This window comes from Coenobita brevimanus, chromosome 93, assembly GCF_032717465.1.
Source record: "Coenobita brevimanus isolate Jiangsu-jjx chromosome 93, ASM3271746v2, whole genome shotgun sequence".
NCBI lineage: Eukaryota > Metazoa > Arthropoda > Malacostraca > Decapoda > Coenobitidae > Coenobita > Coenobita brevimanus.
The window spans coordinates 56,682,160-56,707,254 of NC_137046.1; the positions used below are offsets into that span (position 1 = coordinate 56,682,160).

At 43.6% G+C, this 25,095-nt stretch overlaps 1 protein-coding gene across 4 annotated transcripts in view; it reads right to left on the minus strand.

Moving 5' to 3' along the window:
* The window catches only part of Sp1 (transcription factor Sp8), a 156,298-nt gene that overhangs the window by 11,652 nt on the left and 119,551 nt on the right, over window positions 1-25,095 (minus strand). For 3 of the 4 annotated variants that reach the window (XM_080282484.1, XM_080282486.1, XM_080282485.1), the window contains one exon: window positions 18,862-20,226. In XM_080282484.1, coding sequence (XP_080138610.1) covers window positions 18,862-20,226 — 1,365 coding nt within the window. Of the gene's footprint in view, window positions 1-18,861; window positions 20,227-25,095 lie in introns of those variants that run through there. The other variant, XM_080282487.1, reaches the window with a different exon arrangement.

The following is a 25,095-nucleotide window of genomic DNA, read 5'->3' on the forward strand; positions in this document are numbered from 1 at the left end:
ACTCTGGACACAAAACACTGACCAACATGGCATACACAGCTCAAGCCTTTACTTGTTTTGTAGTGAAGCATTTTATTTTATCATTACCAAATATTTTCAGGAGCAAACCTGCATTCTTTACTAAACCTTTTGTGTCTTATATGTGTGGTAATTGTATAATCTCAGTTGAACCACACAGGGATCAATCTCAGACCCGTCATATGACAGACCAGTGTGTTTTTACTGTCCTGTCATGATCAAAAGTTCACTGACACTTCCTTGTCTACTGTAGCAATGGAAGGTATTATATGACAGCAGAATGGAACATAGGAATGAAGAGTGTGAGGAGGACAGATACTCTTTGACTCTGGGGGAAGAATGACGAATATGAAAGGCAATGCTAGCAGGGAACTGTCGGCGGACTTTTGCTCGTGACAGTACCAAGCTGTAGTTTGTCTTCTGACGGGCTCGAGGTCAAATTTCAGTTGGTATAACTGAGATATTTTTGCGAACGGGAGTTTGTGCTGCCTAAGATGGTGGTTAACTGTGTCGTGTTGTGGCCTAAAGTGAGTTGAGATGTCTGATAACTGAAGTGTGTTATTGTGTGATCCAACACGTGCGGACCAAAGGAGGGACGTCTGATGAGGTGACCGAAAGCGATGCAGGAAGTTGTCCTACATTCTGAGACCTTCACCAGTGTTTCAGTTTTATATCTATGGGCAAATTGCCTTGTTCAGATAAGCTCATTGTGTTTTAATATTTCTTGTATTACTAGTCATGCTAATCATTACAGTGCATTCTTTTGAGGCAGCACTACAGACGCCGCTGCTGTTTATCATGTGCTGAGTATGATGTTCCTAGGATTATCTGTTTCTGTGTCTTTCAGTTCTGTGTGACTTGTGCCTGATGGTGGTGTTGTACTGTCTGTTGTCTTGTGCCCCTCACACCGTCAGCTCCCGGCCTCACTACCCGAGTCACCTCTCGTGGCTCACCGCAGTAGCTTGGCAGGGAGCTGACTCAGGCCCAGGCCTCGCTGTCATGGTGACATAAACACGGCTAGAATGACAAGAAGATTTTTAAAACGACATTTTTCATACAACTGTAACTGGATTTGGGCAGAATATGTCAGCAAATGGTTCATGTTTTGTTTAACACACATGGATAATACATCATTACATACCCTTTACATAATGAAGATTTAGAAAATGCAACCTTCGTCAGTGGAATATTCTTCCCTGACTCCCTTGTAAGATGATATTGGCAGATTAGTAGCGCGACCCTTGTTAGTGTTAGCCTTTCCCGCCCCAAGACAACAGCAGTACACACACATACGCCTCTCACCTCCCGTCACCAAGTACATTTTAATAGGCTATGAGCAGGATGTAAATACCATTTTGCGTAATACTGTTCACACTGTACCCCTAGATCAGTCTTCATAAAACATAAAACACTATATTGATATGCTGTGTTGTAATAAACATTTCCATAACCGACCCTAAGCTGCGTGTTCGCTAACATTTCCTCTCTGGGAATAAAGATAAAGTAAACATTTCTAAACTGCAAATCACAGCTAACTAAAGCTTAGCAGAAAGGAACACACATACTTTATACAGTCTACCCTTAATAATCCGACCACGATGTTATTTTTTTTCATTATGTTGTTTAAATGTTGTAGATTTTTGGATGGAAGGGCAAGGGACCTGGACAAGATCTTTGAGACTAAGAATGAAAAAAAGGTCGGATTAGGCGGGTGGACTGCAGCTGACTCACTCACTAGTCCATTCCACTACTTTACTGGGGCCTTCTCGCCCTCGTAGGCAAAAAAAGATCAAGGCAAATTTTTACGTCATTCACACGTTTCTTCCATGCTTGGAATGAATGTTATATATATCTTTTTCTGAATGTTGAGTGTGTTTTTATTTTTAATCTTTGAGTAATATAGATCGTGCTCGGATGTTAAGGATAGACTGATAAACGCAATATTATTTTATTTCTTATGTTACATACATGTAGCAGTGTTTTTTTTTTTCCAAGGCACAGGTTATATACAGATTTGTTCCTGACTCTCAATACATCTACAGTTGGACAAAAAAATTTCCTATATACAGCTACCTGTTGGCCGAGCGGGCACACAGGTGACGTCCCAAACATTCCTAACTGTCGAGTTTTTAAGGATTTTTTTAATTAGTGTGTTTGGCGGAGTCACCCAGGGGGGCCGGGTGGTGGGGTGGGGCGGGGCGGGGCGGGGCTTCATGGCACGGGGACAAGGGCACTGAGGCACCTCTTTCTTATGTAGGGGCAAGGGTGGAGGCGAGAGGGTAGTGGTGGAGGAATGAAAAGCAGAAGTGAAGGAAAAGGAGGAAAAGGTGGAGGAGAATGGGCGAAGGATGGTGGAATGGTAGCAAAGGGAAAAGACAAGGGAAAGGGTGGAGAAGAGAGGGGTAAGGGTGTAGGGGAGGGCAAGTAAGGGGTTGGAATAAAAGGGTATGGTCAGGAGAGGTGGGAAGTGGGTGGCAAAAGAAGGGTAGGATTGGAGGAGAGAGAGTCGTGGGTGGAGGAACGAGGATCAGGGTTGGAAGAGAAAGAGGTAGGAGTATAGAGGATATAAACAGGAGTGGAAGAAAAAGAGACGGAGAAAAAAAGGGGGGAGGGTGTAAAGGGTAGAGGGTATGGGAAGGAGTGGAGAAGATATGGACTGGGGTGGAATGGATGACTAGGGTTGTTGTGAGGAGGAGAAGTTGACGAGGGAGAGGAGCAAGGATAAGGAATTGGAAGAGTTGAGGGTAGGAGCCTGGCTGAAATAGGGTGGCAGAAATAGATGAGATAAGTGAGTAGTGGGAAGCAAGACCGCAGAATGAAGAGGAAGGAATGAAGGATCCGTGAGGACAGAGAGAGACAGACAGGGGTTGGGTGCGGATCCTGAAGGTAGACAGAGAGACGGGGGGACAGGGTCGAGGAGAGGGAAATATCGACGGGGCAACGGTTGGGTACGTGGGTAGGGATGGCACTGGGGAAACAAGAGGTATGAAGAGACTAGGCTATTTTGTAATACTGAGAAAGGGAACTATATTGAATCAAACGTAATGGCTGGGGGTAAGGAAAGGCAGGGAAGGAGCAGGATGACCAGGGGGATATTATTTGTGTGAGAGAGGGGGCAAGACTGAATCAAAGGCAGCGGTTGAGAAAGGAGGGCAAGGGCAAGGGGGTGCAGGGGTACCTTATGTAAAAGTAACCAAGACAGGGGAAGGGGTATGATACTACATAAGGGTTGCTGACTCAAGGTGGGAAGTATCAACCTTAGTTTTAGTGTCAGAGAGGCGACAGGAATGAAAAAAATAGCCTACCATATTGCTGTGTAAAAGTGGGTATAGCAAAAACTTAAAAGAAGAGAACTATCCCTTTTATATGAGGGGTACCTGGGAAAGCAATAGGGAGTGGGGCATTCACTGCTGGACAAAAGGAAGTCAGGGCAATGGCTGGGAGAGATTCATACCCCTGTTTTTTATGGGAAGAATGTTGAGTCAAAAGTGTCTGTTTACTGTGCAGAATGGGACATATGCAGAGAGGTAAAGGGAGGGTATGCTGCTGTGTGAGGGAACTAAAGCTAAGGTAGGAAGAGGTATCTTGGTATTTGTTCTTCAATTAAATGACGTCTTTTTTATGCTTGCAACCTTCAGAAGATTTATATTTATCTTAAAAAGGGCATCTCGTGGTGAAGGGGTTAGATATAGTCTCTCTCAACCCTTCAGTACAACGATGCAATGTTTGTTTTACACATGATATCAAAACGCAATTTTACTCATCCTCGTTGTGAAGAGATTATGTAGGGGAATGCAGTATGGTTAGGCTGAGATGGATTATATTGTACTGTTGCTTTAGTGGGGACCCGATCAGCACGAGGATGTCACTTAAATTATATTCTTATTTTCGACTATTTCCTTTATTTATGTAGTTGCCTTTCGAACTAAATAGGTTAAATACAGCCTCAGGTATTCCCTTCAGTACCAGGGGCTCCCCTAAACTGAGCAAAGTCATCTGTAAATAGCAAAAATACCATAACAAAAAAGACGTCGTCGGATTCAGAAAGTTAATAGGATGTCAAACAGGGAAGTTCATGATAGGAGCAACTTAATTAAAATTTTCTAAGTTCTCTGCGGAAATGGAGGGCTGGGAAAGGAAGGCATGATTAAGACGTGCTGTATCAAAAGAGCTTGGAAAATCAAAATTAAACAGGAAGTGAAAGACTATGGTTGTGGAGAGGTGTGGTGTTTGTGAGGACGAGGAAAACAGGGACTTGAAAGAGGGATAATTTTAAAGCTAATCTTGGGGGTTTCTTTATACCTTGCCCATGTGGTTTGGAGGAGACTGCATCAACTGTGATCTTCCCTGCTCTAAAAGTAATATTTGGCCAACTAAGTAAAGTGTCTGCTATGAAAACAGAGGCTTCGGTACTTACAATTCTCACGTGACACAAAGGTCAGCGCCTTGGCTTGGTAATATAAACAAAAACATACCTGGAAGTAACATACGGGTACATTATAACAGGTCGACATGGACAGAAGCAGGGCAAACGGCACAAATCATGGCTTTCAAATGACTAAAGATGCACAGAAAATTAAGCAACTGATGCATTTTGGTTTTAGGAAAATAATACTGGTAATAGATGTGGATAATACTGAAGGTATGCGAAACTAAATTAAGCCAAGTGATATATATTTCATTCTTTGTGTTAAATTATGCTTCTTTGACCAAGTTTTAAGCATTTGCACCTGCTTGAGGTTTCCGCCATATCAGTGATAATGAATACAGGACATTTTCATTATTTCAAGCTTTGTGACATGTTCAGTTGTTGAACATGCGAAAAGCTTTAGCTGATGTTGAATGAAGCTTCCTAACCCGGCGAGTGCCAGAGTAATGCCAGTTCTCGTGCCAGCATGACCCCGGCACCGCAGCGGCCTCAGCATTAGTACATTATACAAGCACTGGGACATACTCAAAGCTTTAGCCCATGTTCAAAGCTTCAGTACATGTTCAAGGCCTTAATACATGTTCAGTCCTCTGTACACGATTCGCACACTTTGAAACTCTCTAGATCTTAAGAACCGTATGAATTATTCTGCACAATATTATGCATCTCTGAGTGTGCACTTGATACTCTGGAAACTTCTTACTGTATTAATGTAGTCTGATTTTCATGTACAGATTTTTGCACATGTTGAAAAACTTTGGCACGCGCTTTCAGCTTTTGTACACAAAAGTGCCACCATAAGTTGATGCCCCGCCAACCACCCGGCACCTTAACATACTGAAAATGAACAGGAACGCTTGTACAAGGGAGCCTGAACCCTGAATGTGAACAAATCCAGAAATGCGGACACTTGGTTAGAAGTACCTAAGCAAGGTCACCTGCCCAGGTGTCCTGCACAGGTAAGCTTGAACATGACAGCTGAGTGTACACGAGTAAATGACGCACGAAACACGAGTGATGGCGGTAATTAAAGGCTGCGTATTCAAACTTACTTGTGCAGGATCGCCTGCAGTGAGACAACTGTACACGGTACTTAACCTAACCAGCTGTACCTGAATATGATTATCTTGATTAATGATACGCAAACAGGCTAGCAAGCTCCAATGCTGCCCCCTAAACCCAGATTCTCGCCAAATCCCACCAATGGAACTTAAACGGAACTGCTCTCCTGCCCACAGCCATGCGGGCAGGTCAGCCACACTACAACTCGACATGAACAAGAGTTCCTGAACAAATACCCGAATCTGGTACCCTAGCACATGGCACCGGAGGTTTGCAGTGGACTTCAGTTAGTATTGTAACTGTAACATCCTCTCTAGAATGTATGAGTCAGAATAAAATTGAGAACTAAAATCACAGCAACAACACTCGCACGGGGAGAGTCAGCGCTGTCATGTTTGGTGTGGGAATACTGTCATGACGCTGGACACAAGTAAAGTGGTAATACTAGGAGAAGTCCTCTGCCGTCTGTGTAGTGGTAGCATATTGCAGTGTCCTTAATACACGATGTTAGATAATCGGATGTGCGCCTCGTGAGTCTCAGTCTCTTTGGCCTCTCAGAAAAACAGTTCCTCAGTGTAGCAGTAATAATAACACTAATATAATCTGTAAAAAAAAATCATATAGTAATGCTAAGTGATCTTGAATAAAGCAAGTTTGGCACCAGTAAAGAGGGGCTATCTGAACTGAGACGCCGCGAGGAGCACACACACATTCACCTCCACCACCACCTCGCCGTAGCAGCCGTCGCGGGAGGACGTGGCTCACCAGACACTGGCCGTCTTGGGGCCAGGATTCACAAACAGATTTACGACCAACGCCCTCTCGGAACTCAGACTTTCATTCGCAGGAAGAACGAGAGATACTGAAAGGTTCTTCTCTCTCTCTCTCTCTCTCTCTCTCTCTCTCTCTCTCTCTGCCCTTCCTTCAATAACAAAAAATAGCTATAATACGTTTCCTCACAAAACCAACATCTGCATTTTTGCAGAAAGTAAAAGCATGAAACGTGGTAAAGTTCTCCATTCCTCTTGTCCTTCCCACAAAAACCAGTCTGATCTACGAGAGGGAACTGGACTCGTAAATCTCTTCGTGAATCCAGGCCGTGGTTAATAAAAACGAGTAACAACAACAAAAAATAAAAAGTTGAGAGCATCGCAGACATCCCGGTCCTATGGTTGGTTGTAGTGGGTCGGTTTGTCAGTTGTCACACCCTAGGCAGAATTTTTAGCCGTATTTTAACCTCTTTACTCCCATGACGTATTTTAACTTCGTTCTTGTTACCTTCAGATGATTTCCTTCAGCTATGGAGAGGCTTTTCGGAGAGGAGAGGTTAGCTGAATCCTTCATTTAACTCTTGAAGACTGAGTTTCCCCCCCCTCTCCATGCTACATAAAATCGTCTGAGCGTGTCAAGAACATGCAAGTAAAATACGTCATTGAATTAAGGGGATTCAAACTGAGGACGCGAGGGTGGAAGAAAGCTTCTAATTTCTCACAGTCATTCGTGAAACCGATGATGAAAGTAATGGGATTTTCGGTTTCTTTATTTCGCTGTTAAATGGGAAATGTGAGGTGATCTGCAGGCTAGTTAAGAAAATTTTACCCCTACATCTGCTCTAATTATGACCGCCAGACATTAGAGACTCTGTTTGCACCTTCGTCCCCTCTCAGGTTTGGCAATACGGCTCCCTGGCTCATCACTTTCCCAGCGCGGCCACGTCAGCCTGTTCTAGAGTCGTATATTCTCGTGGGCCATGGAGATTCCCTAGCACCTCTTCCTTAGCGATTTATCTTGGCTATTACGCCTTGGCCTTTTAGTTTATTTTTATCGCCATTTACCTTATTACACTTTATTACGCTCTTATTTGTTACTATTTTATATTTCAAACAACACAGACTATAAATAAGACTCGAAAAAATATGAGCGTAATAGATAAAGGTATACACTGGTAAGGAAGAGGTACGAGGGAGCCTTCTTAACCTACGAGACTACCTGCCCTAAAGCGAAGGACTCTCACTAAGTCTCAAGAGTCCCCAGTCCCACACACTAAGTTCCTGAGTGACTCGAGGCAGCCGCTGAGTCAGTGGATCAGCCAGGGAGAAACAGCGGGGGGGGGGGGATTCCAGTCTTTCGTTGTAGGATTACCAAGTCTTCAAGGATTACCACTGATGATAGGGAATGAGATGGGAAGGTGTGTGTGTGTGTGTGTGTGTGTGTGTGTGTGTGTGTGTGTGTGTGTGTGTGTGTGTGTGTGTGTGTGTGTGTGTGTGTGTGTGTGTGTGTGTGTGTGTGTGTTTTCCTTGACACTAACCATACATTCACTTAGCCTTGCCGAATGCCAGTGACTTATGTGTACACTGACTTTCGTGCCTTGCATATCTGACTGAAAGAAATTTAAGTTACTTTTATATGTCATAATTTAAAACTGAATACTGATACAAAGAAAATACCAAATATTATGATTATTCCAGGTATGGATTAATTTCTGACTTTGGGAAATAATCACGACGAGTCAAGAATAATGTGTCAGGAATAGAAAACTTCATCTTGAGTTTTGTGATGAGCGTGAGGGGATGCATGTCAGGAAGCCGAGTGCAAACTTTCCCACTCAAGGTAAATATAAGGTGTCAGTGAAGTCCTCGTCCAAGTGTCATCCTCAGCTATAGCTTTGTTTAGAGCTGACTGTTTTCTGACATGCGATGGAAGACTGAAAATGCTAAATTGTAGCATTGAACCCTCTATTACTATTTCTAATAAATGCCAAAAAAAAAAAAAAAAATAGAATTGCACTTTCCAAAATAATATTGTCAGTTATGTACGGTAATTGTATTACTCGAAGTTATATATATATATATATATATATATATATATATATATATATATATATATATATATATATATATATATTGATGACAAAGACAGAGAAACAAGATCAAAGGCAGAGTGTGTATCGGGGTGTGCTATGACTGTGATCAGTCTCGGTCAGTCATTCTCACTGTCTTTATCCTCAAGGTCTCTCTAGATCTTGATTATCCTGAAGCTCGTCACTCACGGCTGAAATGTGCTTCATATCCAGGTATGAGTAACAGTAAATTCTGTATATGAATGATATTCACTTATCCCGACTCAGTGAATTTCTCGCAACGTGAAATCAATTGATGAAGGACTTCAGAAAGAAAAACTCTGTGCCAGTCAGCATACACGCTGTGATTTGCCAGGAATGCATGATAATCTTTTCCGCTTACACAGAATCACAAAGGACTTTAATACATGACTCATTATTCAAAACTGCTGCGCTATAGTTTCCCAAATTCATTTCTTAAACCTTTCGGTATGACTCCATTATTTATTGTTAAATTCTTGCTTCCCACAGACGATTTTCTTCAGCTTAAGAAAGATTCCTCGCAGTCAGAGAGTTAGAAACAATTGGCATTAATCCTCTCAGTCTAATCTTTTTTCCTTGCTACCACCAAATAATTTTATCAAGATTAAAAGAGTTCCCACACAGTGAAAGGGTTAAACTGCTATTTTTAGTCTCTTCACTGCGATGACTTCTTGTTCTGGATTTAGTTTTGCTATCACCAAGCGACTCTACTTAACACGGGATAGTCCTCCAGTAGCGAAAAGGTTAATCATTTCTCTACGATAATAACTACTGTACTTCATTGTTACGACCACCAAACGACTATGTGTATTGTGTGTGAGAGAGAGGCAACGTAATCGAGAGAGCTATCCACAAGAGAAAGACGTAGGTAGCACCCAAAACCCTCAAAATGTGATGTTTCTGAGAACGAAGATTTGAAGTAAAGAGATAGAAAAAAGAAAAAAAAAAGAGAGAGTGAGACAGAACAGACAAGAGAGATGGCAGAGGGAGAAGAGAATAGAGCAATGAAAACAGAAATCCCAATGAGGTAACCCCGAACATGTGGTGTGTGTGAGCTGGTGGTTTGTGTATTGTGTGTGTGAGGGTGCCTAGGATGCCAAGCGTTCCTCTCCTTCCCTCCTGATTGCCCTCCTCCCACTCCATGTTAGTCGATCACCACTTTCACCCTCCCTCTCTTTCAGTCTGGCTAATTTTCATCCCCTTGTGTTCTCCTTTCCCCTCTTCTTCTCCTTCTTCCCCCCCGTTTCTATCGCCTTCCTTTGCTTTCTTCTTTTCCTCTATTTCACTCTTCTTCCTTCGCTTTTATCTTTTCCTGTGTTCCATCCTTCCTTCTTCGTTTTCTTTCATTCATCTTTTTTTTGTCCTCCTCCCCTCGAAATAGCATCCTCTTGCTGCCTCTTTTCCTCTGTCTTATATCGTTCCCTGACTTCCCCTTCCCCTCTTTGTTTCCCCTTCCCCCCACTTCACCATCCTCTTCCTCTCTGCCCCTTCCGTCGCTCCGTTTCTCTATTTTCCTCCAGTTTTGCGTATCTACCTGTCTCCACCCTCATCCTTAGGAACATGTGGAATTTTGCTATTTGCTTTCTCCTCCTCCTTCGTTTTATTTTTTCTCTTTTTTTTCGGCTTTATTCTCTTTCCCTCCTTTAATATTCCTCTTTCCTTCTGTCTCCCTTCTCTGCCTTTTTGCCTATCCTTCTCGTTTCGTTTTCCTTTTTACCTGAAACCACCTTCCTCCCCTTGCTTTCTCTATCTCTTTATGCCTCTGTCCCACCCTTGGTTTCCTTTCCCATCTCTCTTTTTTTCCCCTTCTCTCATTAACTTTCCTCTTTCTCTCACGTTCCCTTTCCCCATGTTTCATTTTCCTCCCCTCGCTTCTCCTTCCCCTTTCCCTTTGTTGCCATCTCCTCCCCTCACTCACCCTTCCCATTTCGCCCCTTATTATCCTTTCCCTATGTCTCCTTCATCTTCCCTCCCCCTTCTAGTTCATATCCCTTTCTCGTCTCCCGCCTCTGCACCTCTTTCTCTTCACTCCTCATGACCTCTTTTCCCCATTCTCCTCTTCCTTGATTTCCCTTTTTCTTCACCCCTCTCCCTTGTCATCCATTGTCATTTTTTTTTTCAATATCCCTTTTCATCCCTCTCCTTTCTCCCTGTTCCACTCTCTGTGATTCTCTCTCATGTTCTTTCCTCTTTCTTCCCTCATCTGTGTACCGCCCTATCCTTCTATACTTCTCCATTCTCTTGCACCTTCCATCTCCTTTCACCCTTTCCTTCCCCTTCTCCTTTCCTACCTCCTTTCCTTTACCCTTTCTTCCCCTCATCCGTGTACGCTCCTCTCTCTTTCTCTCTCTCTCTCTCTCTCTCTCTCTCTCTCCCCTCAGCCCCATTGAACTGGCTCTAATGTGGAAGTCTGTCACCAATGGAGAAAACCTAATCAAAAGGCAGTGATTCTTTCCCCTCGTTGACCCCTCGGCAGCGGTCGTAAGAAGAGGGTGAGGGGAGAGAGAGAGACAGAAGAGGGGAGGGCCGTGGGGAGGAAACAAACCCGAGGGGAGATAAGTATTTACAGGGGATTATGCTGAGGGGAGAATTAGCTGATTGAAAGAGAGGTAGATGGTCTGTGACAAGCAGCGGCTGAGGGGAGGGTTGAGGGGAGAGAGGTCGAGGGGAGAGAGGCAGACGAGAGGGTAGAAGGAAAATGAAATGATGAGGGGATGTAAGAGGTCGAGGGGAGAGGCAGACGAGAGGGAGGAAGGAAAATAAGACGATGAGGGAAAGTATGAAAAAGATGTAGAAGAGAGATAGACGAAGGGAAAATGGAAGAGACAACAAAATAATTAAGGAAAAAAAACGAAGGGATATGAAGGTGTGAATGAAATGAGAGGAAAAGAGTTAAGGAGGAAGAAATGGGGAGGAGAGGTGAGGAGAGGATGGGAGAAAAGGAGAAACGAGAGACAAAAGAAGGAAGAAAGAGGGTGAAATGAGGAAAGTGAGAACTGAGGGAAAAGGAGGAACGACTAAAGAGATAAGGGATATGAAGTGAATATATGAAGCATTAAAGGAAGAGGGAATTGTGATAAAAGTAGAGAAGTTAAGTGAGGGAAAAGAAAATGAAAAAGGGAAAATTGAAGGAAGAGGAGGTGGAGGAAAGTGGGTTAGGAGAAGGAGAGAAGAGGGAAAAAAAGGAAAAAAGCGAGATGACAGAAAGTGAGGGAATGGGAGGTAAACAGGAGAAAGATGGAGGGAAGGAATATGAGAGGGAGAAGGGATAAATGAGAAAAGATGTAAGGGGAAGGTATGCGGAAGTGAGGGAAAGAAAGATGAAGAAAAGGAATGAAGAAGAAAGGAATTTGAGGGGATAGGGCCAGAAGGGAGCGGAAATGAGACTGAGGGAGTCAGTGGAATAAGAATCAAAGATAGGGAGGGCAAGAGGAAGAGAGGTAGATTGACAGGGGATGAAAGGTGAGACAAGAATGGATAAGAAGTATTGGGAAAAGAACACAAATAGGAAAGAAAGATAGAAGAAGGGAACAGAATTAGAAGGAAGTTAAGGACAAAGGAAAGAAGAGTGAATTGACGTGAGAGGAACGGAAGGGAGGACAGTGAAGGGGAGAAATGGATAAGGTAGAGGAGATGAGGGGATTAGGGTGGAGAGAAGGAAAGATGTGGTGGTGAGAAAAGGGAAGGATAAATGAGGTGAGAAGAGCAAAAGGAAGGAAAAGGTACAGAACAGGGAGGAAGCGAGAAGAACTGAGAGGAGAGGAAAAGAAGGAAGAAAAGCTGAGGGAGAGGAAAAGGAGGGGAGAGAAGGGGAGGAGAAAGGCGACGAGGGGAAAACCGCGAGGGGAACGAAGTGAAGGCTTAATTGGCAACCATCATCTCACTTGTTCCCTCTCTCCTGTCCAGCGGGGGTGAGGGGGATAAGGTTAATGTGGGTGAAAGGAAGGGTGGTGAGTAGAGAGGGAGGAATGAAGAGACGAAGGGTGGAGTGGGGAACGTGGGGTGGCAGGGTTAGAAATATAGTAGAAGAGGAAGTGGGATGGTGGAGGTGGTGTGGTGAGGGTGGAAATGTAGAGATGGGGAAGGTGGCGTAAGAAACTGTGGAAAGGGGATTAAGAGAGGCGGAATATAGTGTTATGAGGAGGACAAGAAGTGAGAAAGAACGTATTTTTAAATGAGGTACGTTGAAAAGGAGTAAAGTAGAATGATAGAGACTGCGTTGGGAAGAAAATATATTAAAAGGAAGATAGGGGATGAAGAACTTGTTTTGGAGTGGAGTGTGTCATCGGGAAGAAAAAATAGCGTAATAAAAGTGGAGGAAAGTGAACTGAAGAAAAGAAGTCTTGATTCTTTTAAGCACTGCGCTACGATTTTGATTTACTCTTCGAACCTCCAGACGACTCTATTGAGCTTAGATGGGCTTTTTCGAATTGGAGGGGTTATGTATGGCCTTTCAACCCTTTCTCCACAGGACGACTCGATTAGATTGAATATAATCGTCTGGTTGTTGAAAAAATATAATATACATTCTCGGTCTCAAGGGGTAAAAGTATCTTGAATGAATGGGGGACAGAGGAGGAGAAAAGAGATAAATGAAGTGAGGCGAAGAGGTGATGTAGTAAGAGATCAGTAAAACGTTAATCTGAAGTGAAATGGAGGAGCAAAAGGTGGGTAAGAGGAAACAGGTATAAATAGCTGTAGAATAATTTGTACTGAAGGGGAGGTCAGGTTTGAATGAAATGAACAAGAATAAGGGTATAGAGAAAGGAAATGCAGAGGAAGGAAAATGAAGGGGCAGAAGATGGAGAGAAAGAAGGCTAATGTGAGCAACGCAAACAGGGTATACCAGGGTGTGTTGGAAAGTAGGTAGAGCTGAATGGAAAGGGGGACTTGAGGTGGAAATGAAGAGTAAAGTTACTGTGTGTGTGTGTGTGTGTGTGTGTGTGTGTGTGTGTGTGTGTGTGTGTGTGTGTGTGTGTGTGTGTGTGTGTGTGTGTGTGTGTGTGTATAAGGAAGACGATGTGACTGAAGACTGAGAAAAGTAAATCTGGTGTAAACAGAGTAGACAGAAAGCAAAAACAAGATATACATGAAGTAGTTTAAAGAAGCGACAACAGGAAAGTAGAATGACAGCCAACTTAAAGACCACCAGTACTAATAAAACTCACAGTGCCATCAATAACGAATTAACAAATAGGAATAATTATAGTAAACCACCGAAGTAAGTCCCCAGCAAGTATTAATAATGACTTTTGTTGCCCAGATTTAATCACTTTGGCCCTTTGACGTTATATTCTTTATTTCATTTATTTTACTACCATCACGTGATTGTATGCAGGTTAGGAGGAATTGCCATAACCTCTACAATAGTGACATCATTTTATTTTTTTTTTTGCTAGACAATTTTATTTTTTTGTGAAGGACCTCTCGTAGTGAAGAGGGAAGAAATAGTCATCATTAACCTCTTCAGCACGATGACGCACTTCTCTAATTTCCGTTCGGGGGTAGACTATTATTTATGCCATTTTTTTGCTACCTCTGTGTGATTCTTTTTTTTGGGGAGGGGGTAAGACCTCTCGTAATGAAGGGGTTTCTAGATACTGGGCCTTGGGTGTTGGTAGGGGTAATTAGAGCGATAACTCAGGGCATTTGTGGTTAATTTCTGGCTAATGAGGGTGATTAGGGTGTGTATGAGCGGCCGGGTTATCTCAAGGTGTTTACTGACGTCTTATATATTCGCCCACGGATGCTATTTCTTGAGGAGTCGAGAGTTCCTTAGTATAGTTATTTTTCTTTGTTATCACTCTCATTCGTGTTATTCGTATTAAGGTTATTGTTGTCATTATGGTCGTTTGTACTGTTATTATTCACTTATGACAGGAGTGGTCATCAGTATTGTTATTGATGATATTGTTATTTTGATTATTATCATTGTTATTATTATTATTATTATTATTAATTTGATCGTTGTCTTGATTGTTATCTTGGTTGTTGTTGTTATAATTATTATTATTATTATTATTATTATTATTATTATCATTATCATTACTGTAAATTTTAGCTAAGAAAAGAGTCGCGATGATGATTATGATGGTGGTTATTATTAGTGCAAATATCTTCTTATAAACATATCAGTAATGCAGTTATCAGTTATTATAACCAATCAAGTAATCGTTATCATCAACATAGCATTCTTATCTCTGCTGTTATCACTGTTATCAGTACTAATCATTTATATGCTTTCATATTAAGTGACGTAAAGAGTGCCAAGAAGAGAGAGAGAGAGAGAGAGAGAGAGAGAGAGAGAGAGAGAGAGACCGAAAAAATATATATACGGAAACAGGAAAGTGAAAAAAATGTTTAAAAAGAAAGGTAAAGATCCAGGATGAGGCTAAAAGCTGGACGATGGAGTAAAAGTGAAGGAGGGAGAGAGAAAAAGAAAGAAAGGACGAGTTGCAAAGAGCTGAATTGATGGTTAGGGAGAGAGGGAATGACGGGGTGGCGGTGGGTTTGACTGCGAAAGGGCGATTGGTGGAGACAAGAATGGTGCTAAGACTGACAGGAGTGGTGGTGAGAGAGAGAGAGAGAGAGAGAGAGAGGAGTGGTGATGTTAAAGACAACGAAGGTACTGAGGGAGAAATATATGGTGTCTAGACAGGTGTAGGCACGTCGGTGATGAACGATGTTAAGGAAAAACTGAGAGAGAGAGAGAGAGAGAGAGAGAGAGAGAGAGAGAGAGAGAGAGAGAGAGAGAGAGAGAGAGAGAGAGAGAGAGAGAGAGAGAGAGAGAGTAGAAGGGGAGATGAGCAAACCCAATACCGATTACTGGAGGGAGGCGACGGAAGAGGAGGGGGAGCAGAGGGGGGGGGCAAATTGGGACCGATTAATGGGTAAAATGGGAAAATACTGGCTGTAATTGGGTTCCCCCCTTTCTCTCTCTCTCTCTCTCTCTCTCTCTCTCTCTCTCTCTCTCTCTCTCTCTCTCTCGGCTCGGGTAATTGAACACAAATGATTCGGAAATGAATATGTGGTGCAGGAGTTCCAGTAATGAACATCTCTCTCCCTAGTAGCATAATCGGGTGTTCTCTCTCTCTCTCTCTCTCTCTCTCTCTCTCTCTCTAATATTGTTTTTCGTTTTGTCATCAGCCCTAATGATTCTGAAGCGTTACTGGCAAAATGGGGTAACTTTTTTTTTTCTCTCTTTTTCGCCCGTCTTTTGTTTTAACGTTCTCTCTTTCTGATTCTGAATTTTCTATAGTCATCGATGCTAATGATTCTCAAGCTGTACTGATGATGCTATAAATTCTTTTTTTTATCTCCCTCTCTCTATAACTTTTGCCTATTTTATTGTTCTCTCTGTTACTGAATTTTTTATCAACCTAAAATTGCGTTCCTTTTTAATTTGACTCTTATCAGTGTATTTTTTTTTTTCATCTCTGTCTTCAGTGCTCAAAAATCTGACTTAGGTGACCGTAGCCTAGCTGTTTATTGAGTTACAGGAGAGAGAGAGAGAGAGAGAGAGAGAGAGAGAGAGGTAATGACGAACTCTGAGTGGATATCAAAGACGTTTTTCGTATTCTTAAAGTTTTCGATGGTTTCTGACACTTTTTTTCTCTTTCGCTTTGTTCGCAAGCTAAGGCAAATTCTGATTCGGGTAATTCCGTCCATGGGAATAAAATCGACTGGTGGTAGCAAAAAAAAAGAAAAAATCCAGCATTTCTAAAGAAGCGACAGGATTAATCTATGTACTTTTTAATCCACTGACTGCTGGGATTTACCTCTGCTGGAGAAAATCATCTGGTGCTGACCCTGATGAGGGAACTAAGAGCGTCCCAAGTAGCAAAAAAGTTAAGGGGCATATCAATTGTTTACATTTTTGGGCATGAAATACTTTTGGGCATTTTTTTCTCGAGACTAGAGGAAAAAGCACATACATTCACATCAGATACATGCCAAACAACGGGCAAAATATGAGACCAGCGAGGTATTCTAAAGCAGACACACAAGGAACCCACAAAATAAAGCCTAATTTAAGCTATCATAACGTAATGGTCGCGGAAGTCACTGGGAGAATGATGGTGTAAGCAGTCAGTATAGTTTCGAGTTATTCCCTTTCCATGTGATGTCTTTTGTTTATGCTTGCTATCTCCAGGCGATTTTAGTCAGCTTAGGAAAGACTACTTGTACTGAAAGATGAATGAAAGCTGTATCTAACTCCGCCACTCCAGGCAGTCCCTCCTGAGCTGAATAAAATCGTCTGAAGATAGCAAGAGTAACATGTAAAAACCGTCATCGTTGTGTAAGGGATAAGGGCTGACCGCAAGAGCCGCAGTTCGCTTGAGTAAACGCAACTTAAAATCCGTGTCTTACAAAGGGGAAAAAAATTCGTTTGTGGTTTAAGAATCGCCTGGTGGATTCGGAAAGTCGGTGGAATTTTCGTCAGTTTAACCCCTTCAGCCGGATGATGCATTTCTTCTTTTATTCTTGTCACCAACAGACGATTTTATTCATCTTAGGTATGATTTTTTTTCGAGTTAGAGGATTTAGATCACCGTGAATTTGCTCTTTCAGTGATAAAGTTGAATAAAATCGTTGGATAAAATCGTCAGGGGGAGAGCAAGAGTGAAATAAAGAGTAAGCCACCGGAATGAAGGGCTAAATCGCCGTGGGAAGGAACAAACTGGGGAGTGAGTCGTATTTCTTCATAAGGCAGTTTATATCCAGCTCTAAGCACCTCCCTCCAGGCCTCAGCATCTCATTAAAACTCTGATACACTTCCCTCCTGCCATACTCTCCATATCGGTCTTAATTTTACTGGTACTTTTTGAAAATAATCTCCATTCTTAAAATCTCACGCATTTTTACTCTAATCTAAAGCATTCCATCATCACCTCACACTCACTGAATATTTCTTTTTATCATATTTCTCTCATTTAAGTTTTAATTGCAACTCTCCCTCTGCAATCTTTTTGGGGTACATTGGAGTCTTTTTTACCTTTCTCTTGCTACTGTCAAGTGATTTTTTCAGCTTGAGAGAAACCTTTCATTGTGAGAAGCTTCATCCCTTTACAATGAAGTTTCTCCTTAAAAAAAAAAAAAAAATCTCGCGACAGCGGGGAAAAAAAAAAGAAAAAAAGACTCCATTGTGCTGAAGATGTACGTATTTTTCTTTCATTTCATACACTCCCTTCCCTATCTTACTCCAGCCTCAAGTACTCTGCCATTCACACCCATACCCAACATTACCACCACACTCCCTTTCATTCCCGCTTTAAGATCACACCTCCCACTTAAGCATTTTCCTCTCACCTTAAGTCCTCGCACACTAGATTTCACCACAGCCTAGACCTCGACGATTCACTCCCATATTGGACACTTCCCCTTTCCAAGTACTCCTTTAAGCACTTTTCTCCCTTCCTAAATCCTCACCTCCACATTCACCCCAACCTCGAGCATTCCACCATCACTCCACACCCACACTGGCGGTAGCATCCCTGCCCCTGGTAACTCATTATCGCCTACACACCTGGGAGCGGGGAGGAAGAGCCACAAACAAGCAATATCCTCAATTAAGCCGCGGTGCTTCCCTTCAAGTACACTGGCGAGATGAGTCAGGCGCCAGGCTGTCTGTCTGCCTCTCTTGGTCATCAGTATCGCAGTTGCTTTGCTTATGAGCGTCACTCTCGTTAGTTTTGGATTCTGATGTCTGGCAATGGCTGGATAATTTAGTTTGGAAAGATATTTATGAATGAATAGGACGACTTTGGATATGAAGCACATTACGTACCGAGGGAAAGTTTCAGGGTCCTACCTCTCGACACAGTCACCTGGTGGGTCGTGGTAACAGGGGTGTGGCACCGTCATGGGAGATGTGGGCGGGGCGCGGCGCCCACACCGCCCATGACTGTGACCGGGGATCGAAGTCACAGTCGCTACAGACACTGGTACCCGTGGCGGGGTCAACTGTTTGACACATGTCGGTGGTGGATGACCTTGTTAGTGCAGTGTAAGGCAAAGTTAATAGAATACACATTGTGTAAAAATAAAATATGTTATTGTATATAAACAAAAAGTGATAATGATGGAACCATACACTGACAAACACTGGTACAAATGCCCATTATCAATCATTAGTTTAGAAATTTGCTTACATTAGTAAACACTATAAACACTTTACACACGAGGCTCGTTGAAGGGCGCAAGATTTGGCACATACTGACGGGGTGAGGCGAGGTAGGCAGGGTGGGCGGACCCGGCCTGACAGCAGAGGCGGGCGTGCGCCCTGCCCTGACACTCCACCACCACCACCACCTGGACGCACAAGGACGCCCACTATCACAATGAGGACGCAGCCCACGGCAGGTGCCACCTTGCACCCGCTGCTGCTGTTCGCCCGGCACTCCTGCCCCAGCAGCGGCGGGTGCGGTGGCAGCTGCCGGGGCTGTCCTGAGGCCGCCCACGACCGAGCCCTTCACACGAGAGGTTTGAGGTCTGGCGCGGGCGGACTCATGGCCTGGGCGGTGGGAGTGGTGGGTGTGTTGATGGGCGGTGTGTTGACAGAGGCTGGGGAGGATACGGAGGGAGGTTCACTCTGGCTGTTCTCGCTGTCACACTCACTGCCGTCGCTGTTCTTCTTGCCGCCGCTGCAGGCGTTGTGCGTCTTGACGTGCTTGCTAAGGTGGTCCGACCGCATGAACCTCTTGTTGCACACGGGACACGCGAACCGCTTCTCACCTGTGTGGGTTCGGAGATGACGCTGTAGTTCATCTGAGCGCGTGAACCTTTTCCCGCAAAAAAGCCAGTTGCAAACGAAAGGGCGCTCACCCGTGTGCCAGCGGAGATGCGCCTTCAGATGAGACGTCTTGCCGTAGACCTTGCCGCAGCCTGGGATATGGCACGAGTGGATGTTCCGTTTCCGAAGGTGTGCTCCGGCCGGCCCCAGTCGATCAGCTTCCTGGCAGTTGGGGCAGTCACAAGTGGCGCGCCCTGTGTAGCGCCGCTGGGAGCGAGGAGAGGGCACCTGCGGCAAGGTGGGCTGGCCCAGCCCAAATGGGGAGCCCATGGCTGGGGCCATTCCCTGTGTAGGCAGCATTGATTTGTACGTGTCCTGCAACAAATGTTGTCCAGAGGATAAGAGGTGTGCCGTATTAGAGGCAGCTAGTGTGTGTGATAGTGTGGAGTAGTCGCCTGTGGGGTAATTGGCCATCTGAGACATGCCAGCTACACCTGACAGGCCCGCTGACGTTGCTCCTGACATATCAAGCCAGGAGCCTGCCGAGGCGGCGGCGGCACTGTGCATGTCCCACCAGCTTGTGGTGTTGAGGGAGTTGACTGCTGACACCTCAGGCTTAATAGCTGAGGCAGCCCCGGCCATGCTGTTGAAGGGCCAGGACTCGTATGGGTGTGTGACGCCGGCCACGCGCGAGTACATGGAACTCATGGCTGGTATGTGTGAAGACCCGTCCACCTTTGATAGGAGTGTGGCCTGAGCTGAGTCCGACTGTCCGCCGGCCGAGGAGGAGGGAAAGTACAGGTCCGAGGGCTGAGGGTAGGAGCAGGCCGCACTGGTCGTCACGGCTGGGCGCTGGTAACTGCTGGAGGAGGAGGCCGTTCCATGACCACCACTGGCCGAAGAGGCGGGGCCTGACCTTTGCCCCGTGCCCACGCCCGAGGCTCCACCTCCCGACCCCGCTGCTGCCCCTACAGGACTCTTCTTCCAGGGGTGAAATCCTTTCCCAACTGCAGCGTCTGCTAGCGGCGGCGGGCTCTTGCTAGTCAGTTTGTTGCACTGGGCCGCCAGCATGGCCAGTGGCGTCCCTCGCAAGGAAGGATGGTCCTGGGGAGGAAAAAACAATACGTTAGTAACACAACCAAAAACATATAAGAAAATGGCAAAAGGAAATATCCTGTGGTCACCTAGATTAATTGATGGCCAGGTAGACAGAAAGCCCCTTTCCCTCTCCCCTCCCCGCCCTTGCCTGCCCGTCACCGTCAATTATTGGTAAACATCCACACCCGTCTTGACCAATGGCGAGTGTGGCCCCGCCCCCAACACTGCTCTTGTCTCAGAAAGTCATGACTCCGACCTGATATCCCGTCTCCTCCTGACATCCCCCTTCTGACATTAACTTACTCCTGACTCTTGACACCCCCCTCCTCCTCCCACTACAGTCCCTGCTCCGTCTTCTCGTCAGCTTAATAAGTTTTCCAGCACATATTCCTTAACCGTATATTTTACCTATTACACCTTATTGTTTCCTTTAATGCTATTCATATCCTTTTAATATAAACGCAGACTGCATAAACAGCATACAAGAAAATATCAAAGAAAATAATCACAAAATAAACTGACGAGGAAGACGTGCTAGGAAGCCTCCTTAACCTACGAGAACACCTGCCCTGTGACGTGGGAGGTCCTCAGATACCTAATTTACTGAGGCGAATTGCCGGCCTGTCATTAGAGGTGTAGTAATTAGCGGCCGGACAATACAGGGACACAACAACACCTGGCCAGGAAAGGATGGGCTAAATATTGTCTAGAATAACCACTATCGGAAAACTGAGAAAACTATAATTTAACATCACCATTATCATCCTATCCCTGTTTCCCACATCACAACGGGCCATTTCATCATTATCATCCTATTATTTAAGACAAGAGTCATCATAATCTTATTACTTAACGCATCATCATCATCATCATCATCATCACACTAGTATCCCTGTCTTCCATTTCATAAGTCACATCGTCATTATCATCCTCTCTTTTAACACAATATACTCATCACAGTCTTATTTCTTAATATATCATCATCATCATCATCATCATCTTCATCATCATATCCCTGTCTGCCATTATACAAGGAGATATGAGGACACGAAAACAAGAAAATAGAAGAAACTATATACAGAGTTCATGGCGAAATGGAAATTAGTCTTAGCACGTAGCCTACAGCACCCCATGCATCCTTAACACACACACACACACACACACACACACACACACACACACACACACACACCTAAGTAATAAATCTGACATAAATCATACCTAAATATAGAATGATCAACCCCATGTACACATATTCCATGCATTAGAAAGCAACCTCAGAGACAGAAGAGAGATGAAATACACTAGGGACAGCACCCATGGACTTTCTTGTGCTTAAGTTATGCGTAAGTTAGTTTAGTTGTAATTTTTTCTTAATATGTACACCTTCCAGACATTTCACAAGTAGAGTCAAAAAGAAAAAAAAAAAAAATTATGAAACATCCCTCGTGATAATATTTTACTGATATGGAGATTTGCTTACGATAAAAAATAGTTAAGATCTCTTATGAATACTAAGTCAGACATCGATTCGGCTATCTGAAGGGACGACACGAACAACCGAGAAAACAAATCGTCGACTTGAGATAGCGCGCAGGTGATAACTCTCTCTCTCTCTTGTTTATTGCTGGCTTTATCTCTCGCTCACAAGTTTATATATGCATGTTTCTCTCTCTCTCTCTCACACACACACACACACACACACACACACATAATGGCTGAGCAAGTAAATTATGACTGAGCCAGACTCGGGGATACCGTGTACCGTACCGTCGAAAGCAACACGTACCATACCGGATCCAACCAAGTAAGACAGGAGTCATCAATATCAGGCATCTCTCTCTCTCTCTCTCTCTCTCTCTCTCATCAAACTTCATACTGTATGTCACTTAGTTTCCCAATAAAGTTTTGCTTCTGTTACCCCTTCATCCCACATTACTTCCCTCACTCATCACATCTAGCGCCGGTCGACTCATCATTTCTTACTTCTATTGCAATTTCATCAGAACTTCCTCGCATCACCGCTTCACTGTTTTGCATCCTTAGATCTTGTTCCAAATACCCCTTCACCCTATCAGACTCTCAGATCTCTCTCCCATCACCCCTTCACACCCTGCAGCCATCAAACCTTCACCTCATGCAATCTTGCTGCTAACACCCCCTCATCCCATCAGATATTGCTCCCACCATCCCTTCACCCCCTCACCCCATCACATCTTGTTCCCTTTACACCTTCATATCCTGCAACAATCACCCCTTCACTCCATCAGATCTTGCTCCCATCACCCACTTCAGATCGTCTTATCATCCCTCTCCCCCAACACCCCCACTAACCTCACTCCCGCCAGCGCTTCACCCTACCACACCTTTACATCATAACTATCTCACCTACTCCCTCAAATCACCACCCGTGTCGTCCACTCATCTCATCATCTAAATTGCCCCATCAAATGCCTTCTCCCATCTCATACACACCTGAATAATTGTTCCACTGGCGTTTCCTGTCCATTAGCAGACGAGGAAATGAGTGGATGAACTGTAAGTACCCTATGAGAAGCGATTAGGTTTATGTATTTGTGGATTCATTAAGGACTGCCAATATATTTTCCTATAATGACTTCATTGACTGCTACTACTACCACTACAATCACTGTTGCTGCTACAGCTGCTACTACTACTACTACTACTACCACGATTCCTGTTTTCACTCCTATTATTGGTGCAATTATTACCGTTAATCTTTAGTTCATCTGTCTTATCGCCAACAGTAGCGAACGCTGAAATTTATACCTGGTTTCTTGCTAAAACTCCCTGACCATTCAGAGGACGGGTTATTGCGTAGATATGTTATTCTGGTTACCTCTGCTGCCAGACGATTTTATTAAGCTGAGGGAGGAAACACTGGCTTTCTAAAGGGTTCTTACTATATCATCTACCAAAAATATGACGACAGGCTATTTTAATGAATCAGAGACTCGTATCCTTTGACCTGGGCACAGTTTTACCCTCGTTACCGCGACACAAATGTAAACAGAAGAAAGACCTCGTGGGAGTTAATCATGGCCATCATCATAAAGAAGAAGAACAATAGCGACAACATTTTTATCATCATCATCATCATCATCATCATCTCATTATTGTTGCTCATCATCATCATCATCATTATCACCATCACAGATCGATATCCCAATAACAAACGGATTAAAGACAGCAAAAAAAAAAAGCATCCGGTCAGACATAAACGCCGCATCAATTGGCCTCATCCAGTTAGGCCCTCGCACAGTTGTTGGTGAGATTCTACTTATAACGAGTTCCATGACCACCGCTGCAGATTACAGTGAGATGAGTATTAAAATCAGGGGGAGAATGTTGATATTAATGGGTGCTGAAACAGGGTATTAAGCGAAACAGCACAGATATTGCCCATGTGTTGTGTATAATTATCGGAGAGAATAGGTGATAAGTGGTGGGGGAGAGGAGAGGGGAGATGTAGAGTGTGTAGGGTACGAGAGGGGGGATGTAAAGAGTGTTTGGGGGGAGGATAGGGGGGGTGTTAGAGTGTGTGGGCTTGATACTGTATATTATGGCAACTTTACTTCGATGATGTATTTTTTTCCTCTCATATTCTTGCTGGCAGCAGACGTATTTATGGAGCTTAGGGGTCTCTTATAATCTGAATTAAATAATCTTTATGAAGCAAGAACAAAAAGTAAAAATACGACGTCAGACTTGGGTATTATGAGCTGATAAAAATAACGACCAGGCAGGAAGGAACCAAGAAGATGATAAAGGACTGTGGACAGATGGGAAGAGTAATAAAAAAAAAAAATGACAATATATAATCATTTTTTACCTTCAGCTCGGGAAAGTGTGTTTTTGACTATATATATATATATATATATATATATATATATATATTCCTAACACCAGACTATTTCATACGACATAGGGCAAAATCTCTGTAGCTTGTAGAGGTTATTTTATAATGGTTTGGCGATGAATATGGAAAAGTTGGAGAAAAGTAAAAGCTAGAGAATGATGTCTTAATGCTGGAGGGTGCTGATATACGAAAATGGACTGACGAAAAACGCATGACTAATGATGGGTGGTTAAATAAACTTTTGATATGACTGGGCATAAAGACAAGATCAAGACTCAAGAACAAAGGAATTGCGATCGGCTGAATAAAATAACTGAAGTAAACTTAAAACATGCAAATGCGTTGTGGAAGGAAATGAGATACGTAGAAAGACGAGACGAAGGGTTTAAAATAAACACTTAGAATAAATTAAACTGAGTGGCGAATATAAGGAGGGAAGGAGAGAGATAGTCTAGCTAAACCAAATGGAGGAAGATGATCCAGGCGAAGGGACAGTGAGAGGTGAGGAAAGGAGACATGGTGATGATGACAATTAGGGACAGTGAGAAGTAAGGAGAAAGATACTCAAGGAAAGGAAGACCGAGGTGAGGAAAATAAAAAAGTTGATGATGAGGTAAAGGACAGTGAGAGATGAGGAAAGATGATGATGATGATGATGATGAGGAGGAGGAGGAGAAGGAGGAGGAGGAGGAAAAGAGACAGTGTCAGGTGAGGAAAAAGATGGAACAAGGAATAGAAAAGTGAGTGGTGAGTCAAGGAAAGATGATAATTGTGAGGGGAAGAGACAGTGAGAAGTGAGGAAAAGGATGAAGCAAGGGGAGGAACGGTTAGGGGTGAGAAGAGGAAAGATGATAATGATGAAAGGAAGGGACGCTGAGAGGTGAGAGAAGGAGAGATGATGATGATGATGATGATGACGGGACGGGCAGTGAGAGGTGAGAAGAGAAAAGATGATAATGATGAAGGGAGGGGATAGTGAGAGGTGAAGAAAGGAA